This window comes from Coenobita brevimanus, chromosome 1 (genome assembly GCF_032717465.1).
Source record: "Coenobita brevimanus isolate Jiangsu-jjx chromosome 1, ASM3271746v2, whole genome shotgun sequence".
NCBI classification, from domain to species: Eukaryota; Metazoa; Arthropoda; class Malacostraca; order Decapoda; family Coenobitidae; genus Coenobita; species Coenobita brevimanus.
Genome location: NC_136954.1, coordinates 61,148,569 through 61,166,183, shown reverse-complemented (window position 1 = coordinate 61,166,183; position 17,615 = coordinate 61,148,569). Strand labels below are relative to the sequence as shown.

The 17,615-nt window shown below is 42.2% G+C and overlaps 1 protein-coding gene across 2 annotated transcripts in view; it reads left to right on the top strand.

Annotated features, from left to right (window-relative positions):
- LOC145407535 (uncharacterized) overlaps positions 1–17,615 on the top strand; it is a 137,594-nt gene that overhangs the window by 38,764 nt on the left and 81,215 nt on the right. For both annotated transcript variants that reach the window (XM_080279234.1, XM_080278724.1), the window contains exons 7-8: positions 10,832–10,999; positions 11,248–11,396. In XM_080279234.1, the coding sequence (XP_080135360.1) occupies positions 10,832–10,999; positions 11,248–11,396 (317 nt within the window). The remainder of the gene's footprint in view (positions 1–10,831; positions 11,000–11,247; positions 11,397–17,615) is intronic.

The window sequence follows — 17,615 nt, the reverse complement described above, 5'->3', positions numbered from 1 at the left end:
CTTCTAGAGCTATCAATAGTGGTGTTCCTCAGGGCCCTGTCCTATAACCAACTCTCTTCCATTTATTCATCAGTGACCTAAGTTGTACATCTAACACTATCCACTCATACGCTGATGACTCCACCCTTCACCTTTCCATTCGCTTTCTGCAGCGTCCATCTCAGCAGTTGCTTCAACAAACAGGGGATGAGGCTTTGGCACACCTGGTTCAACTTGGCTTATGTCTCTGATTGTGGTAAAAGTAATCTTGTTTTTAATGTTTCAAAAACTCAGTTCTTACAACTTTCAGCCCATCAGAATCTTCCACAGGAGTATCCTCTAATTTTTAACAAATTCCAGCTCAATCCGTCATCACCTTTATATATACTTGAGGTTTCATTCTCTCAGGATTTATCTTGAAAGGATCATACAATAATTCTTCAGTTATCCAACATAATAGAGCCAAAGGCATGTCAAGATATGGACGAAATCCGGATATGGAGCAATATCCTACATTGTACCTATACCTTACCTATACCCAACCTATATATACAGTACCCCTTCCAGTTATAGTAGTGTTCTCCGGTCTCTTAGCTGTATTTAGATATCAGAACACACATGGAAATATCCAGTATAATGCAGAACACTAAGAAAACAATGCATACAACAAAGATCCACAAATACCATACCTATATGTACGGTATCCCTCCTAATTGTGGCAGTCTTCTTTGGTCTTTCAGCAAAGTAGACATCAAGACACACATGGAAATATCCAATATAATGCTAGACACTAAGAAAACAGTGCTAAAACAAAAATCCAGAAAAAAATCAATGAAGACAAGAGTTGCAAAAAGAATTTTAACCCCCTCGGGAAATGTAAGTTTTCAGTAAGTTTCTGGGACACGAACAGAGCCAAGAACCCAGCTGTGGCTGCTTTCACACTCACAAAGAAAAACATTTCCACAGCCAAATTTCTATCTATCTATCTATCTATTGCCAGACGCCTCAATCGCGTTTGGGGTGGCCACAAACAAATCGCCTCCAAGTCGCCCTGTCCCCCGCCATTTCACTGCCCTGCTCCCAACTCACACCCCCCTCTCTCATATACCTCTCCACCCCATTCCTCCATCTCATCCTCGGCCTCCCCCTCCCTCTCTCCCCCTCCACCTCACTCATATACACTCTCTTCGTCAGTCTTTCACCCTCCATCCTCTCCACATGGCCAAACCACCTCAGTGTATTCCTCATAACGCTTCCTATCACATCCACATCCACACCACAACGTTCCTTTATATCCTCATTCGTCAGCCTGTCTCTCCACGTGACTCCACAGGCTCCTCTTAAATAACTCATTTCCACTGCTCTCACTCTTGACTTGTGTCCTTCCAACAATGTCCAAGCTTCACTTCCGTACGTTAGACTTGGTATCACAATACTGTCATGTAGTAACTTTTTCACTTCCATCCTCACTTCCCTGTTTCTTATCACTGCTTTCAAGGAACCAGCAACCTTTCTTCCCTGCTGTACCCTTTCAAGCACTTCACCCTCCAAACCTCCATCCTTACTCATCACACTACCCAAATACTTAAACGTACTCACATTTTCCAATTCCTCACCATCCAACCTCGCTGTACATTCACTAACTTCACCTCTCTCAAAGACCATCACTTTACTCTTCCCTACATTCACCTTTAGGTTCCGTTTCTTACACACTCTCTCAAACTCATCCACCAAGCCTTGCAGCTCCCCTTCGTCTTCACTCAACAACACAGTATCATCTGCAAACAACAGTACAGGGAGTTTCCAAACACTATCTTCTCTCACCAGGGCCACTCCAACATCCACTACCCTACCTTGTACCTCTTTTATTACCCCATCCATGTACAGATTGAACAACCATGGAGACATGACACATCCCTGTTTCAAACCAACTTTCAAAGAGAAAAATTCACTTAGTTCACCATCCACACGCACTGCAGCCTTCGCACCATCGTACATACTCTTCACAGCATTCAACAACTTCCCATCTACTCCATATATTCTTAACACTTTCCACAATCCTTGTCTATCCACCCTGTCATATGCTTTCTCCAAATCCATGAAAGCCGCATACAACTTCTTTCCCTTCTCTAGAAACTTTTCCACTAAAGATCTAAGAATGAATATCTGATCTACACAACCTCTTCCCTTCCTAAAGCCTCCCTGTTCTTCTCCAACTAATTTCTCTGTTCTTTCTCTAACTCTGTCTTTAAGTATCCTACCATACACTTTTCCTATTATACTAAGAAGACAAATGCCCCTATGATTACCACACACTTCTTTTTCCCCTTTTCCTTTGTACAAGGGAATAATTATACCTGACTTCCAATCCTCCGGGACTCTACCTTCCTCCCAGGCCAATCTGCACATCTTCCACATCCATTCTACTACTATCTCTCCCCCATGCTTCAGCATTTCACCACACACTCCATCAATTCCTGGGGCTTTCCCTGATTTAACTTTCTTCATTGCTTCCACAACTTCTATCCTACTGATTTCTTCCTGTCTTCTCACCTCCCTCCTTCTCCCAGCCATTCCCCAGCCACTTATACTCGCAAGACTACCATCCTCTACGTTCAACAATTCCTTAAAGTGTTCTCTCCATCTGCTCACTTTGTCTCCCTTCTCCACTAGTAATCTACCATTTTTATCTTTCACTCCCCTGCTAACTTCACTTCCACCCTGTCTTACTCTTTTCACTTCTCTCCAGAACATTTTCTTACAGTCCCTCCACTTTACACTCAGATTCCTTCCAAATTCCTCATCCGCTCTCTTCTTACTCTCTCTTACCAATCTTTTCACCTCTCTCTTCCTTTCCACATATAACTCTCTCTTCCGCCTCTCAACTTCTTCCACGCCCCTATTTCTCATCCATTCATTGTATGCTTTCTTCTTTTGTGCCACAGCCTGTTTCACCTCTTCAGTCCACCATGCTGTTCCTTGCACCCCCCTCCGTCTTCTCTTCCTTCCACACACCACATCACATGCTGCACATATTTCTTCTGTAAATATCTTACACATACCTTCCACGTCTCCCATCTGCTCCAATTCATATTTGCCCAATCGTTCCTCCACTTCTCTCTTATACTCTGCCTTTTTCTCATCCTCTTGTAACCTTTCCACTCTCCTTGCAACTACTCCTTCCTCTCGTCTTTCCCTTCTTCTATTCCTCCATCTTACTTGCATCCTAATTCTGGCCACCACCAAGTAGTGGTCAGAAAGTCCACTCCCCCAACCTCTATACACTCTTGCATCCTTTACATCTTCGCATCCTTTCATCCACACACACATAATCAATCATTGCCTTCCTTTCATTCAGTTCACCACCCACCCTTCTCATCACTCGCCATGTATACCTGTGGATCATTTTATGCCTGAAGAGGGTATTGGCTATAACCAACCCCCTCCCAGCACAAATGTCCACTAACGCACTCCCATTCTCATCTATCTCAGCAGGCACACCCCACTCACCAACTATTCCATCTACCTTCACATTACCAACTTTACCATTCATATCACCAATCAAAAACACTCTCTCATTCCTTCCAAACTTTTCCATGCACACTTCCACATTTGTCCAGAACTCTTCTCTCACTCTTCTAGCACGATCTTGCGTTGGCGCATACACACACACAATCGCCCACATTTGTATTCCAACTTTCAACTTTACCCACACAATCCTTGACCCAACTGATCCATACTGTCTTATGCTCTTCTTCCATCTTTTACTCACAACTATACACACTCCTTCCTTTGCCCTCTCATTCCCATCTACTCCTGCACATATACCCCATCCATACTCCCATTCTCTCACACTTTCTCCTCTCCATTTTGTTTCAGTTATTCCACATACATCCACTTTCGCATCCTCAAGCACCTGGACAATCTCTGTCTCTTTCACCTCATCATTCGCTCCTCTTACATTCCATGTACTCATTACCAAGTCCTTTGTCCGGTCCTTGGTCGTCATCGTTTGGTCAGTCCTTGTCCGAGGCTTCTTGTTTGTTTTTTTAGTTAGTTGTTTTCCGGGGAGGGGCACTAACCCTCCGCCAACCCTTTTAGTCGCCTTTTACGACAAGCAGGGATACTGGGGGAGTATTCTTGAAAACCCCCCTACCCCCAGAAATTGGTTATGTTGGTATAAGTTGTACAGAGTATACCATCATCTTCGCTAGTGTTTATGCTATAAGCTAATAAAAACACACAAAACTGATGAGTAAAAGTACAGAAATGCAGTGAGAATAAACTTGTTCAAAAGTAAGAATAGCTTCAAATAACATCCCAACATCCTAGCATAAAATATGGCCTGTACCATGCAAGTGCTAAGCATATGTCTAGATGCAGAATTTCACAAGCTTTCTCATGGTGTTTTCAGAATTTCAATACAGCCAGTAGTACAGGTATTTGATTAAATTGCCAAAAGCTAAAAAAAAGTTGCTCATGGCGATACAGGGCAGGCAGTGCACTAACCAGGGGTAGGGGAGGGCAGGGGTACAAGGAGGGAGACACTCCTGACAGTGCTGAGCATGGAGGGGGATGGAGGAGGGATGGGGGGATGGAGGAGGGATGTGGGAGAATGAGGGCAGCCGGGGGACTTTGACCATTCGGTGAGGAGGCGGTTGGACGTTTTTGCTCTGCTGGTGAGTTAAGGTTTCTGTTACCCACTCATGGCGGGTATGTTCCCAGTGATCCAGGCAGCCGGGGGACTTTGACTGTTTGGTGAAGAGGCAGTCAGCCATTTTTGCTCAGCTTGTGGGTTGGGGTGTGTATTACTCATGTGCAGCTGGTAGCATCCATGTGATCAGGGCAGCCAGGGAACTTTGACCGTTCGATGAGGAGCCGGACGGCCATATTTGCTGAGCTTGTGGGTTAGGGTCTGTATTACTCGCATGCACCAGTAGCATCCCAGTGATCCAGGTGGCTGGGGGACTTTGATTGTTTGATGAGGGGCCGAGCGGCCATATTTGCTCAGCTTGTGGGTTAGGGTCTATTGACTTGCCCTTGGCCTGAGAGGCCAGCCGGCCGCCAAATCAGTTTTTGGAATTTGTAGGCTGCCCAACCGGCGATGTTGGAAATTTTATGTTGAGGTACGGACAAATAAATCTGGATACAGATATAATAGAGCTAAGGCCTAACATTTGGATACAGAGGATGTCGGATACTTAGTGTCAGAATAATCGAGTGATTACTGTATTACTTCACTTGTCAAATCTGCTTCCAAGAGATCAGGTGTGCTTGGCCATCTCTGTGCCTTTTTTACCCCTGCACGGTTGTTGACTATACACAGGTTTTATTTATTTGCCCCTGTGTAGAGTACAACTCTCATGTGAGGAAGTTCCCCACATACAGCCCTTCTCAACAAGGTGGAGTCCTTTTCATCTCATTAACACTCCTCCTACAGGCTCCCTTCAGCCTCTGTATCTTCTCCATACTGATATATCTTTATCTCTTTTTCTATCGCTTCTTCAGTAGTCACTGCTCGCTCCTCTGAACTCTCTGCTTATATTGCTCCACCACTACAGTGGGTGTGTAGCACGTGTGTAGCAAGAAACACTTTTCCCTTTTCTGCCCATCTCTCTAATGTAAGAATTAACCTTTACTACTAGTCTTTCATTTATGCAACACGTCAACGCTGGAACTGTCTTCCTCTGTCTGTATTTCCTACTGTCTATGACCTCCAGTCTTTCAAATGCAGTGTGTCCAGGCATCTCGAAATTAACAGATCTTGAATTTGGCTCTCCATTATCTTGTTTGGCTCTCTGTTATCTTGTTATTATTATTTTTTTTTTTCCTTGGAAAGAACAAACTTACTGGCTTCTGGCCTTTGGTTCTTTCTTCCATGAAAAAGAAAAAAGTGTCAGAAACAAACATAAGCATGGATAGGTTAAGAGAAAATGATAACAAGGGCACAATAAGGGAGAATATTTAATCTGTTCTTTGATACATGTACCTCATCAAACCCTCGACCAGCCACTCATCTTGCCCTGTGTAGCTTTGTTTAGGTAAATGTATGGTTTAGTTTAAGCAGCAGCAAGACCTTACCAGTTCACTACCTAAAAGTTTGTTTTCCATATTTTTAAAAAATTACTTATATGGTCAAGTGGGGTTGGTGGAGGATTAGTGCCCCTCCCTGTAAAACAATTAACTCTAAGCCCTTGGCCACCCCGTTTGGGATACATGGCGTCTGGCAATGAATGAATGAATGACTTATATGGTGGTAAACGATTGACACAATAGTGGTAACGATGTTTACAATGTCCAGTGGTAGGACTGGACAGGAATCAGTTCCAAAATCAATTCCTGTTATTCTGAGAAAGCTACCTCTGAATCAGTTCCCAATTGGGGAACCGATTCCCATGATGTGATTCTACAGACCGCTGACTGACACTACAGTACAGTGACAGCGAGACAGCAATTTGCCACATGGTTGCATAGGTGTTGGGTGTCATGCCAGACAGTGGCAGTGCTGATGTACTGACGTCTGACTTGGCACTGTTGGCTGTTGACAGTGGCCAGCGGCCTACCGCACACCTACTTGCTCGGAGGCTTCCTCAGTTGCTTACAATCCTGACATAATTGGTGGAGAACTATGGTAGGACAAATCTAAACTTGTGGCTAGGGTGGGGCATGACCCTCTGTACAGTGGTGCTATGTTTCCCAAACCCGCGATGTGAAACGGCTGTTATATATGTAAAAGGCATCACAAATACGATAAACACATATGAATACAATGTTAACATGTGTATTATAATATATGAAAGAACAGTAAACTTATTATGCATGAAATATTTATATGGCAATACAGAAACTTGGCATAAATAATTTATAGTGTTGCTAAAAAAAAAAAAAGTAGTCACTTTTATTGGCTTTTACTGTATTTCTGGGGTGGGTAATAATGTCACAATTGTGATTATAAGATAATGTGCAGGAATATAAGTAAAAATATGCCAATTTCTTGGTAAAAGAAAAAATAATACATTAAACCCTCGTGAGCGGCAACACTCACACAGACCCAGACTAACTCGGCCAGAGCTTCCTTGTGTCACTTTACTTTGTGTCCTTACCTCCTGGGAGGTGTGAAAATAAAGTCAAATTTACAATATGTACAATATAATGTTAAAGAAAATAACCAAAATGTATCCTAAAACACCATAGATGAGAGAGAGAGAGACAGAGAAAGAAGGGGGGGAAGAAGGCAGGCCAGAGGAGGTGTTGAGGGATGGAGGAAGGGAGGGAAGGAAGAAGAGAGTGATTGAATGAAAAATCATGGCGCTGCACCAGCGAGGTCATCTGGTGACATATGCAAAACAATAATAAATATTTTTAAATATAATTAGATATAATAAAAAAAATAAAGAAATGAAAGTCACTCATAAAAGAAACAAAATTCCCCAGAGTGACGCACATCTCCCCCAGGGGAGAGAGAGAGAGAGGGGGGGGGTGGCATCACGCCATGGAAAACGTGGCAACACTGTACAGAGCTTCGTGCCCCACCCTAGCCACAAGTTTAGATTTGTCCTACTATAGTGTCCCAAAGACATAGCTGTCTGAAGGACAAAAACATTAATATAATTCTATTCCTTAACAAGAATATGAGTTAAAAGTTGAGCAGACACTGCTTTATATTATGCAGTCAGGTATTACAGAAAGAGACAATATTTGATAGCAAATATCACTTGTGTTGTTGTTTTCTCTCTCTCTCTCTCTCTCTCTCTCTCTCTCTCTCTCTGAGTACAGTAATACACAGCTGCATGATTAAAGTTTTTTAAAAGTTATATTATTTTTCAAAGGAAAGTAGATATTTGTTATAAAAAAACATATGATTTTTGTTATTAAAAAACATTGTGCCCCTCAAAATAATAAGGAATAGACATCTTTCACTACTTTCTGAGGTTTCTTGTATTCAAAAAATGTAAATGTTTTATGCATATTGCATGTGCTATTGTTCCAGGCTTCCAAGACAGCAGGGATGACATGGCAGAGATGAGAGATTATTAATTATCACCATAAGACATGAGTTACTTACTTCAGGAATCGATTCTAGCTATTCCATTGGCATTAAGAATCGGAATCATCGATTCCAATTTTATCAATTCTTGCCCAGCTGTATCCAATGGTGCCTGAGACACCATCTTGTGGTGTGCCAAGGACAAAGACACTGTTTTACAATACTATTTTTGGTATGATATTACCTTTATCAGTGCTGATTTATCCAGACTTAGCCTAAACGTTCATAACTTGACCTACCATATTTCTCGCCATATGTGCATTCCCCCCCCTCCCACAAAAAAGAAATGCTTAAAAAATATACCACAAAGGTCATGTTGTGGGATAGGCCAGTGGGTTGAGGTGGCTGGTATGAAGGTCACCAACAGGCAGACTCAAATCGCTTGATGGCCTTTCAGATTATTAATTAAAATTTCAGTAATGCAGACTTAAGTGAGTGTGTATTGTCATAAAAGTATCATGAATAAACAGAAAACTAAGCATTCTGTGGATTAGATATGCACATACATGGAACATTGAGTTTATTGCGTGTAATAATAGATTTCAGTAGTATTAGAAGGTTTGCCATAATGCTTGATCAACACACAGAGTGAATCAGGATGAACGTAGATATAATCTGTCTATCTATCTATCTATTGCCAGACGCCTCAATCCCGTTTGGGGTGGCCACAAACAAATCACCTCCAAGTCGCCCTGTCCCCCGCCATTTCACTGCCCTGCTCCCAACTCACACCCCCCTCTCTCATATACCTCTCCACCCCATCCCTCCATCTCATCCTCGGCCTCCCCCTCCCTCTTCCCCCCTCCACCTCACTCACATACACTCTCTTCGTCAGTCTTTCACCCTCCATCCTCTCCACATGGCCAGGGAAAATAAAATCATTAGTAAACAAGCATTTGCCACCATAAAAACGATTAGAATAGAACCAGGGAGATGAGGAAGTGAATCAGTAAGGTATTTCTGCTGCTTAACCATATGACATGGGTTTCAGAGGTGATTTTTGCATTTCAGTTTGCCTGATAAAATTCCCGGATATACAGTACTGTATTAGCCACATTAGTTAAGGGTCTACTGTATTGGATCAGTATCCAGATCATGGTACAATACACCTTCGATATACTGACCTTCTTTGAATAATTTCAGTTTTAAAGACCACCCTGAGCTGGCCAAATGTTATGTTCATTTAACAAGTTTTGTTCAGTAAAAGAATGGATGCGTGGGAAACACTGACCAGTGTGACGTCCCTAAACACACACACTCTCTCTCTCTCTCTCCTCCGCATCCTGCAGATCGTCGCCTCAGTCGTTGGGTGACCGGTGTAGTGAAAGGAGCAATAAATAGAGCATATACTGAGAAAAAGAGCCATTTTCACCTAGCTGTATGTTACTGTATATGACTGTATGGCTGAATGACTCTCTATATTAAATGATCTTTGTTCAGTAAAAGCTACGACGGCTGGGATGTTACCAAACAGTATTGTGTTCGGCTTTAACATCAAGGGTGTGGTACCAATTAGAGCATTGTATCAAGGGTGTATAGTAAACTTGCCCCGAACACGTTCTCGCCGAATGCGCTCACAATTATACACGGTTAGTGCTGGGATATGTATAAGACAACGTAAGATTAAAGAACCATTATGAAAACTATATATTTACGCAAGAGAGGCCTTTGAAAGGCCAAATCCTCGAACATCAGCTCAGCACGCACGGTTTGTTTTGATCACGTGGTGTGATTTGCTGTACTGCTTTTCCTCAGTGCTGTATTTGTAAGTTAAATATTTACAGTACTGTTCTGATAAGTTTATGTGCAAGTTAAAGTATTATTAAATAACGTTCAAGCAAGAAATAAAGTCTTATAACCAGTTTTCTGATAGGCGTCAGAATATTACCTTTTTTATTTGTTTGTTAAATACATTTGCTGTACTGCTTTTCCACAGTACTGTATTTATAAGTTAAATATTTACTATTCTGGTATGCTCTTGTAAGTTAAAGCACTTAAAGAAAGTTAAAGCATTAAATAAAGCCTTGTAACCAGTTATAGATTACACACGATCGATGGGTTCCAAGACAATTCGCCATCATGTCAATTCCCCGTCAAAACATGAACGATTCCCCGTCAGGACAATTCGCACACTGGATGATTCCCCGTCATTATATAAATATACTTATACAGTATTAATCAATACTTTTATAAATATACTTATTATTAATTAATCAATACTTTAATACAGTAACTATATTTCAGGGGGATCCATCAAAGTCTATGTTGTCTTGTTATTGTTGTGACGGCGAACTGGCTTGACAGCGAATAGTCCAGAAACCATTTTGCTCCCTAGACTCCCTAAACGTGGTATTTTGCTGTTATCTGCCATTGGTAATCAATATGAAGCACTTTAAGTGGTTAGAAGGTTTATTTAATGTTATAACTTACAAATACAGTACTGCACAGCAAAACTTCGACATACAAATACGTAAACACAAGGCAACATTCCGACGCCGACTGGTTTTGGCATCGGAATGTTGCCTTGTGTTTACGACGGTATTTGTATGTTGAAGTTTTGCTGTGCAGTGCTGTATTTGTAAGTTATAACATTAAATAAACCTTCTAACCACTTAAAGTGCTTCATATTGATTACCAATGGCAGATAACAGCAAAAGACCACGTTTAGGAGATCTAGGGAGCAAAATAAGGAGTAGTTAAAACTTACGCGGTTTCGCGCCGAACGCGCCACGTTAGGAACGAAACCCACGCGTTGGGGGCGAGCTTGCTGTACTGTAATTTAGTTTCTCTAAAAACTCACCTCAGGTGTGGTTGTATATCCTGTGCGTGGGACTCCTGTTGTTGGCATGCTGGGCTGTGCTGTTGTTTATACGGGACATCCAACGAGAGCTACGGTGGGGGCAAATACTGAAGATGATGGTGGTGTTGGTGTTCATTATATGCTGTTTATGGCACTGGCGACATATGCATAAGGTTAGTTATTCTATGTTGTTTATAAAACAATAAAATCCCTGATATATATTGCTTTGGTATTTGCACAAAAAAGAGGATAATAATTTTAACATGTCAGTACTGGGAAGTTAGCAGTGGGTATATTGGTACAGTCAATGCAATTTTCAAAACTTTTTCGTTGTCCAGTTTTTCACCATTTCAAATACAGTTTACACATTAGCTTTCCCATATATCATTTGCCAAAAGTGATATATACCATCCACTGCCAGCTTGCAGAGTCAAAACGCCATGCGCAGATGGTGAAGCGGGGATTCAGAGACTTACCCGAGGAGTGCAAGCCAGGAGGAAGAGGGACAGCTGGTAGCGTCTTCGATTGGATTAAGGTCAATGTATTTTTTGCACCGGATGTGTGTGAGAAGTAAGTACAGTATACAGTATTGAAATAAGTATTAAGTTATATATTTTCCTGACTTTGCCCTCCTGTAAATTGTCATATATGTGAGCAGTAGTGAGGTGATTGGTGACTACTGTTCCATCAGTACAACGATGTCTTTTATTTAACTCATGAAAGGGAGGTGGAGGAGTCTTTTATTTTTCTCATGAACGGGAGGTGGAGAAGTCTTTTTATTTTGCTCATGAAAGGGAGGTGGAGGAGTCTTTTATTTTACTCACGAAAGGGAGGCGGAGAAGTCTTTTATTTTACTCGTGACAGGGAGGTGGAGGAAAGATTTAGGAAGTGGAGAGATGGTATGGGGCATGAGGGCTTAAGAGTAAATGCAGATGAAACAAAAGTGATGGCATCTGGGGCTGGTGGGAGTACTGTCAAGAAAGAGGGAGAGTGGCCACGTGCGATTTGCCACAAGGGCGTGGGAAGTAATTCCATCTTGTGTAGTGTCTGTGATAAGTGGGTGCATAAGAGATGTAGTGGTGTTAGAGGTAGATTGCAAGATGATGCTGATTTCATGTGTGCGGTTCATCAGGGAGAGCAGGTGGAGACTGTCAGGCATGAAAGGATTGAACTTGCTGGTGAGTCTCTTGAGTGTGTGGAATAGTTTTGTTATTTGGGAAACATGTTATGTGCTAGGGGTGGGGCTGGAGCTAGCTCTGTGGCTGGAGTGAGGAGTGGTTGGAACAAGTTGAGGGAGCTGTTGCCTCTTCTGACATTGAGAGGACTCTTCCTCCGTGCTAAAGGATCTTTGTAGGACCCTCCCTCTGTGTTAAGGGATCTTTATATGCAGCATGTGTTAGGAGTGTAATCCTGTATGGTAGTGAGAACTGGGTAATAAAGGAAGAGGATATTTGCAGGCTTAGATGTACAGAAATGACAATGATTGGGTAGATGTGCAGTGTAAGTCCCTGAGTTTGAGGCCTAGGGGGGCTAGGTTTATGGTGGAAAAGTTGAGGAGTAGGATGGGACTGGAGTGTATTGGTGTTGTGATGAGGAGAGGTAGATTGAGGTGGTTTGGGCACGTGGAGAGGATGGGGATAATAATTGGGTGCAGAAAGTGAGAAGTGTTAATGTCGGGGATGGGGTTGCAAGAGGTAGACTGAAAAAGACCTGGGACAAGGTTGAGTGCGACCTCAGGGATATGGGACTGAATAGGGAAGCTGTCAGGGATCGAGCAACGTGGAGAATCGCCATGAAGTGACCAAGGCTGATGCATGCAAGCATGTTGGAGACTTCAAATACTAAACAAACTAATAATTACGGTGGAATCGCCTAAATCGTGCAATCCTAATTTGCGGATTCATAATATGCGGCAACATCATGCAACTGTTTGCAATATCAGCAACTCATGGAAATTGCATGAAATTTGCGAATGCAGTCTCAATAGTGACACTTTTCTGATGCCTCTTGTAATATGTGCCACAATAGGAGCCCCTGCAAACTCCTGAAAGTTGCCAGTGTTAGCTGGATCACTAAATAGTGTGGGGTCACTACCTGCTCAGAGGTGGTGTATCTTCCATTAAAAAAATTCTTATCGGGATTATTTCTCGTGCATAAAGCATTATACCAGTATTATTTTCATCTTAGATATCTTACTGATGCTCTAAACGAGATTTACTCTGAAAAGTTCTCCATAGAGTTTACTAAAAGCCATTAAAGCTTATTGTGTGTTTTTGCATTCAGCACATTTTTATCAAGTGTTATGAATCTCAGTTGTTGGAAAAATTTATCAAAAACTTTTCAAAGATCGTAATCTTTCATTTGGCAAACCCTGACATGATTCTATCCATTATACACTTAGTAATAGTAAGAATTGTATGGCCGAAATGGTACGTGGCCGAGATCAGCGACCCGAATTTTTAAAGGCGTGGTATTACTCTTTTATCTATCTATCTATTGCCAGACACCATAATCCCGCAAAGGGTGGCCATTTGACACTGAGTTAGTTGTTTTACAGGGAGGGGCACCAACCCTCCACCAACCCACTTGTTGACACGTAGGGAGCACGTATGGTTTGGTTATATGGTTACCACCCAGCGTTGTAAATGGTTTCTTGGCTTACAGGAAACCATTTGGCTTGTCACTCAATGTAAAGCCACCTGTAAAGGAAAGAAAAGGAATAAGAAGTGACAGGAAAGATGGAAGAAATAGGAAGAGAGGAGGGCAGGCACAGAAAAAGAATGATAAAAGCTAAGGAAGTAGGCAGCACTGTATCAAGTGAATGGATGATGGTCGCCACCACCTCTTTGAGAAAACGACTCATTTCTCCTACAATCTATTTTTCCACATATATTTTAGCTGTGCAGTCGACCACTTCACTATATTTTCCGGATTTATCGGCTGATTTCAAAAGGCTCGAGCGTCAGGTGTGGTGTATACACATCATCAGCCCCTCCCTGGGCCCCTGGCGGCAGGCTCACAAACTACACCACGCTGCCCATGAGAAAGTGCCTCCATATAAGCTCAGGAGTTCATACGATCTTCGATTGTTTAAGTACCATGTTTCCTTCATTTGTTATGTAAGATACAATTTTGTTATACCCATTTACCAGTTTTCCTTACAAATGTACATTCATCACTTAAAAACAGGACAGTGATCAATACTCAGGCAACATAATACTCGCATGTAGGCTGTCCCTAAACTGAGATGGATGCAACCTTCCGTTTTTTTTATATTCTGATAAAGAAGCCGTTTTTTTTCTCCAGTATTATATGTAGATAAATCAATATATATCCTATTTTCGGTAAAGTAACACAAAAATTGTGTAACAAAGGGTAGTTCAAGTTGACCCCACTTTTGCACTTTACATTAAGTTATCTGGCAAGAGTTGGCATCTTTTTCCAGTTTGTGGGGGCTCCCATTACCTCAAGCCTGCACATCTAGCCTGGCATAAACCAGTCATAGTCAAGCATGGTAATTACTAAACCAGTTATATTCAAGCACCCATGCCAAGGATGAATGACACATGTGCTTGACACCCCGGCGCCCAGCTCTGTGCATTGTCACCTCTTCGTTGTGAGCATGTGGTTCTGGTGTGGTTTAAAAGAAGATTTTTTTTCTCCCCTGTGCATCCTCTGCCTGCCCAGTGTTACCATGACCAGTCGTAACCCTCCAAAGCGTACAACTTCTCTGAGGAAGAAGAAGCCAGTGTTAACTCTCACCTAAAAGCTATATGTAAATGGGAGAATTAATAGCAGTGAGAAGAAAACCAAAGTTGCCCACCATTGTGGACTCAACAAGGTAATTCTTTACCAAATGGGCATGGCGATTCCACTTATATTATAACAAACTCAGGATCTCAAGTTAAGTAATTTTGGTACATATGCAATGCAGATAGTTAACTGTTGAATTTTGACTGCAAGGAGTAAGTGGAAAAAAACAAAATACAGTACAGTATACTTATTTTGGGGTATTTAAGGGAACAGGCAGGTCACCTGCGGTAGTGTTTACCTACGATTTCACCAACTGGCCTCGTTGTTTACCATCCACCCCTTCAACTGGACACATCAGTGTATCACGCATTCTAGATCATCATTTATAGCTTTCAGATGCAAGTTTATAAAACTGCCCAGTAACAGTGGTAATTCAGGAATAATAACAAGTAACCTGTGAAAGACTCATTTCAATAGAATTTATGGAAAGGCAGCACCCGTTTGTTAAAGAATTAATCTCAACAAATCAATGAATCCCACGATGACACGGAGGCAGCTGAGGGCAACTTTCTGTTGTCTCCACACTGGATTTTGAGGGGCTTCTTAGGGAGGTTGATGAAGAGGAAGCGGCACAGAGGTGGCAGCATGTGGAAGCAGCACATTCACCTCGTGCTGAGAGGCTGTAGTCCACCTCAAGCCTTGGAATCCCTCCCCCCCTCCTCTTTGTCCATTCAAGCAGTGTCATCAGTCAGAGTCAGGTAGGAATCTTACTGTATTGTTCATTCCCATTAACCCCTTAACCGCGGGGCGTCACTTTCGTGATGCTTGGGATCAAGGGATCATACCGCAGGGCGTCACTTTTGTGATTCTGTGTTATTTTGAATTCGCCCGGGCTTTCAAGTGGTGGCTTGTATCATCTGTCAGTACTGCCAATGTCCAACACTAGTCAGCACTCCTAATCTCATCTGTACTCCCATCCATTGTTGACAATTTAGCCATTTCTCCCCATTCTTGACTCCCCTCCCTACCTCCCCTCCATTACCCTCTCCTCTCGCCTGCCCGGCTGTGCTATGCTAAGTAAATCTTCCCTGGAATTTTTCACTGATTTCATCCATTGAAATCAGCCCTATGCCCTATTCTTATACCAAATAATATATACCAAAAAGAAAAACGGTAAGTGAGAGTGCCATACACCTGGAATTGGCTAATTATCACCTGACAGCACCTCACGTGCACTTGTTTGCTAATTTTCGCTGTTTATTTCCCCTTGAAATATGCCGTATAATCTATTCTTGTAATAAAAATATATATAAGAAAGGAAGGGAGAAGCCTAAGTGATATTTACATTCACCTGGAACTACCTAATTATTGCAGGCCACCACTCTGTATTCTACGCTAAGTAAATCTTCCCTGGAATTTTCCACTGATTTCATCCATTGAAATAAGCCCTATGCCCTATTCTTATACCAAATAATATATACAAAAAAGAAATAAGGTAAGTGATAGTGCCATACACCTGGGATTGGCTAATTATCACCTGACAACACCTCACGTGCACTCGTTCACTAATTTTCGCTGTTTATTTCCCCTTGAAATATGCTGTATAATCTGTTCTCGTAATAAAAATATATATAAGGAGGGAAGGGAGAAGCCTAAGTGATATTTACATTCACCTGGAACTACCTAATTTATAATGTATTGTCTAGATTTCCTGCCAATTATTTCATAGCTATATATTAGCAGCTCTCACAAGGCAGATGTTGGCAGTAATGCTCTGTCCCTATGTAGGCCATCCTGGCCCACCAGCATCAGTTTACTGTCGTCTTTCAAGGTGAAAGTACGTCGGATTTGCGTCTGCTAACTTCCACCACTTTTTAGCCCCATGCAAAGGGCTCTGTGACCTCTACCCCCTACTAAACCTTGTGTGGAAAGAGGTAAAAGGCTGACAATTGATAGAGAGTGACTACGATCTTTCTGGTGAGTAAAACAGTGCAAGTGGAATTGTAAATAATGTGTAAACAGCAAGTGAAAGCAATGAATGTAAATATAAGTGAACAGTGGAAAATAGTTTTATAAGTTATTGCAAGTGACAGTGCCTAACACAGTGTAAATAAAATAGAAATGTAAATAATGTAAATGAGTAGTATTATAAGAATACGAGTATATATACTAGGAGAAGGGATCTTTATTTTGTTTTTGTTGATTTGGAAAAGGCCTTTGACAGAGTCCCTAGAGAGGTGGTGAAGTGGGCAATGAGAAAGCTTGGCTTGGAGGAGTGGCTGGTTAGGGTGGTTATGGCCATGTATGTGGGTGCTCACACCCAGGTGAGAGTGAATGGAGATTTGAGTGATGAGTTTTCCGTGAATGTTGGTGTGCATCAGGGGTCAGTCTTGAGTCCCAAGTTGTTTATCATGGTACTTGAAGCCCTTTCACGTGACTTTAGAAATGGACTCCCGTGGGAGTTGTTGTATGCTGATGATTTGGTGTTGATTGCAGAGAATGAAAGGGAGGCGGAGGAAAGGTTTAGGAAGTGGAGAGATGGTATGGGGCAAAAGGGTTTAAGGGTAAATGCAGATAAAACAAAAGTGATGATATCTAGGGTTGGTGGCGGTACTGTCAAAGACGAGGGAGAGTGGCCATGTGCAGTTTGCCACAAGGGCGTGGGAAGTAATTCCATCTTGTGCGGTGTGTGTGATAAATGGGTGCATAAGAGATGTAGTGGTATCAGAGGTAGACTGCGAGATAATGCTGATTTTATGTGTACGGCGTGCCGGGGTGAGCAGGTGGAGATCGTCAGACGTGAAAGAATTGAACTTGCTGGTGAATCTCTTGAGTGTGTGGAAGAGTTTTGTTATTTAGGAGACATGTTGTGTGCTGGAGGTGGGGCTGGAGCTAGCTCTGTGGCTAGGGTGAGAAGTGGTTGGAAGAAGTTCAGGGAGCTCTTGCCTCTCCTGACATTGAGGGCTCTCCCTACGTGCTAAGGGGTCTTTGTATGCAGCGTGTGTTAGGAGTGTAATGCTGTAAGGCAGTGAGACC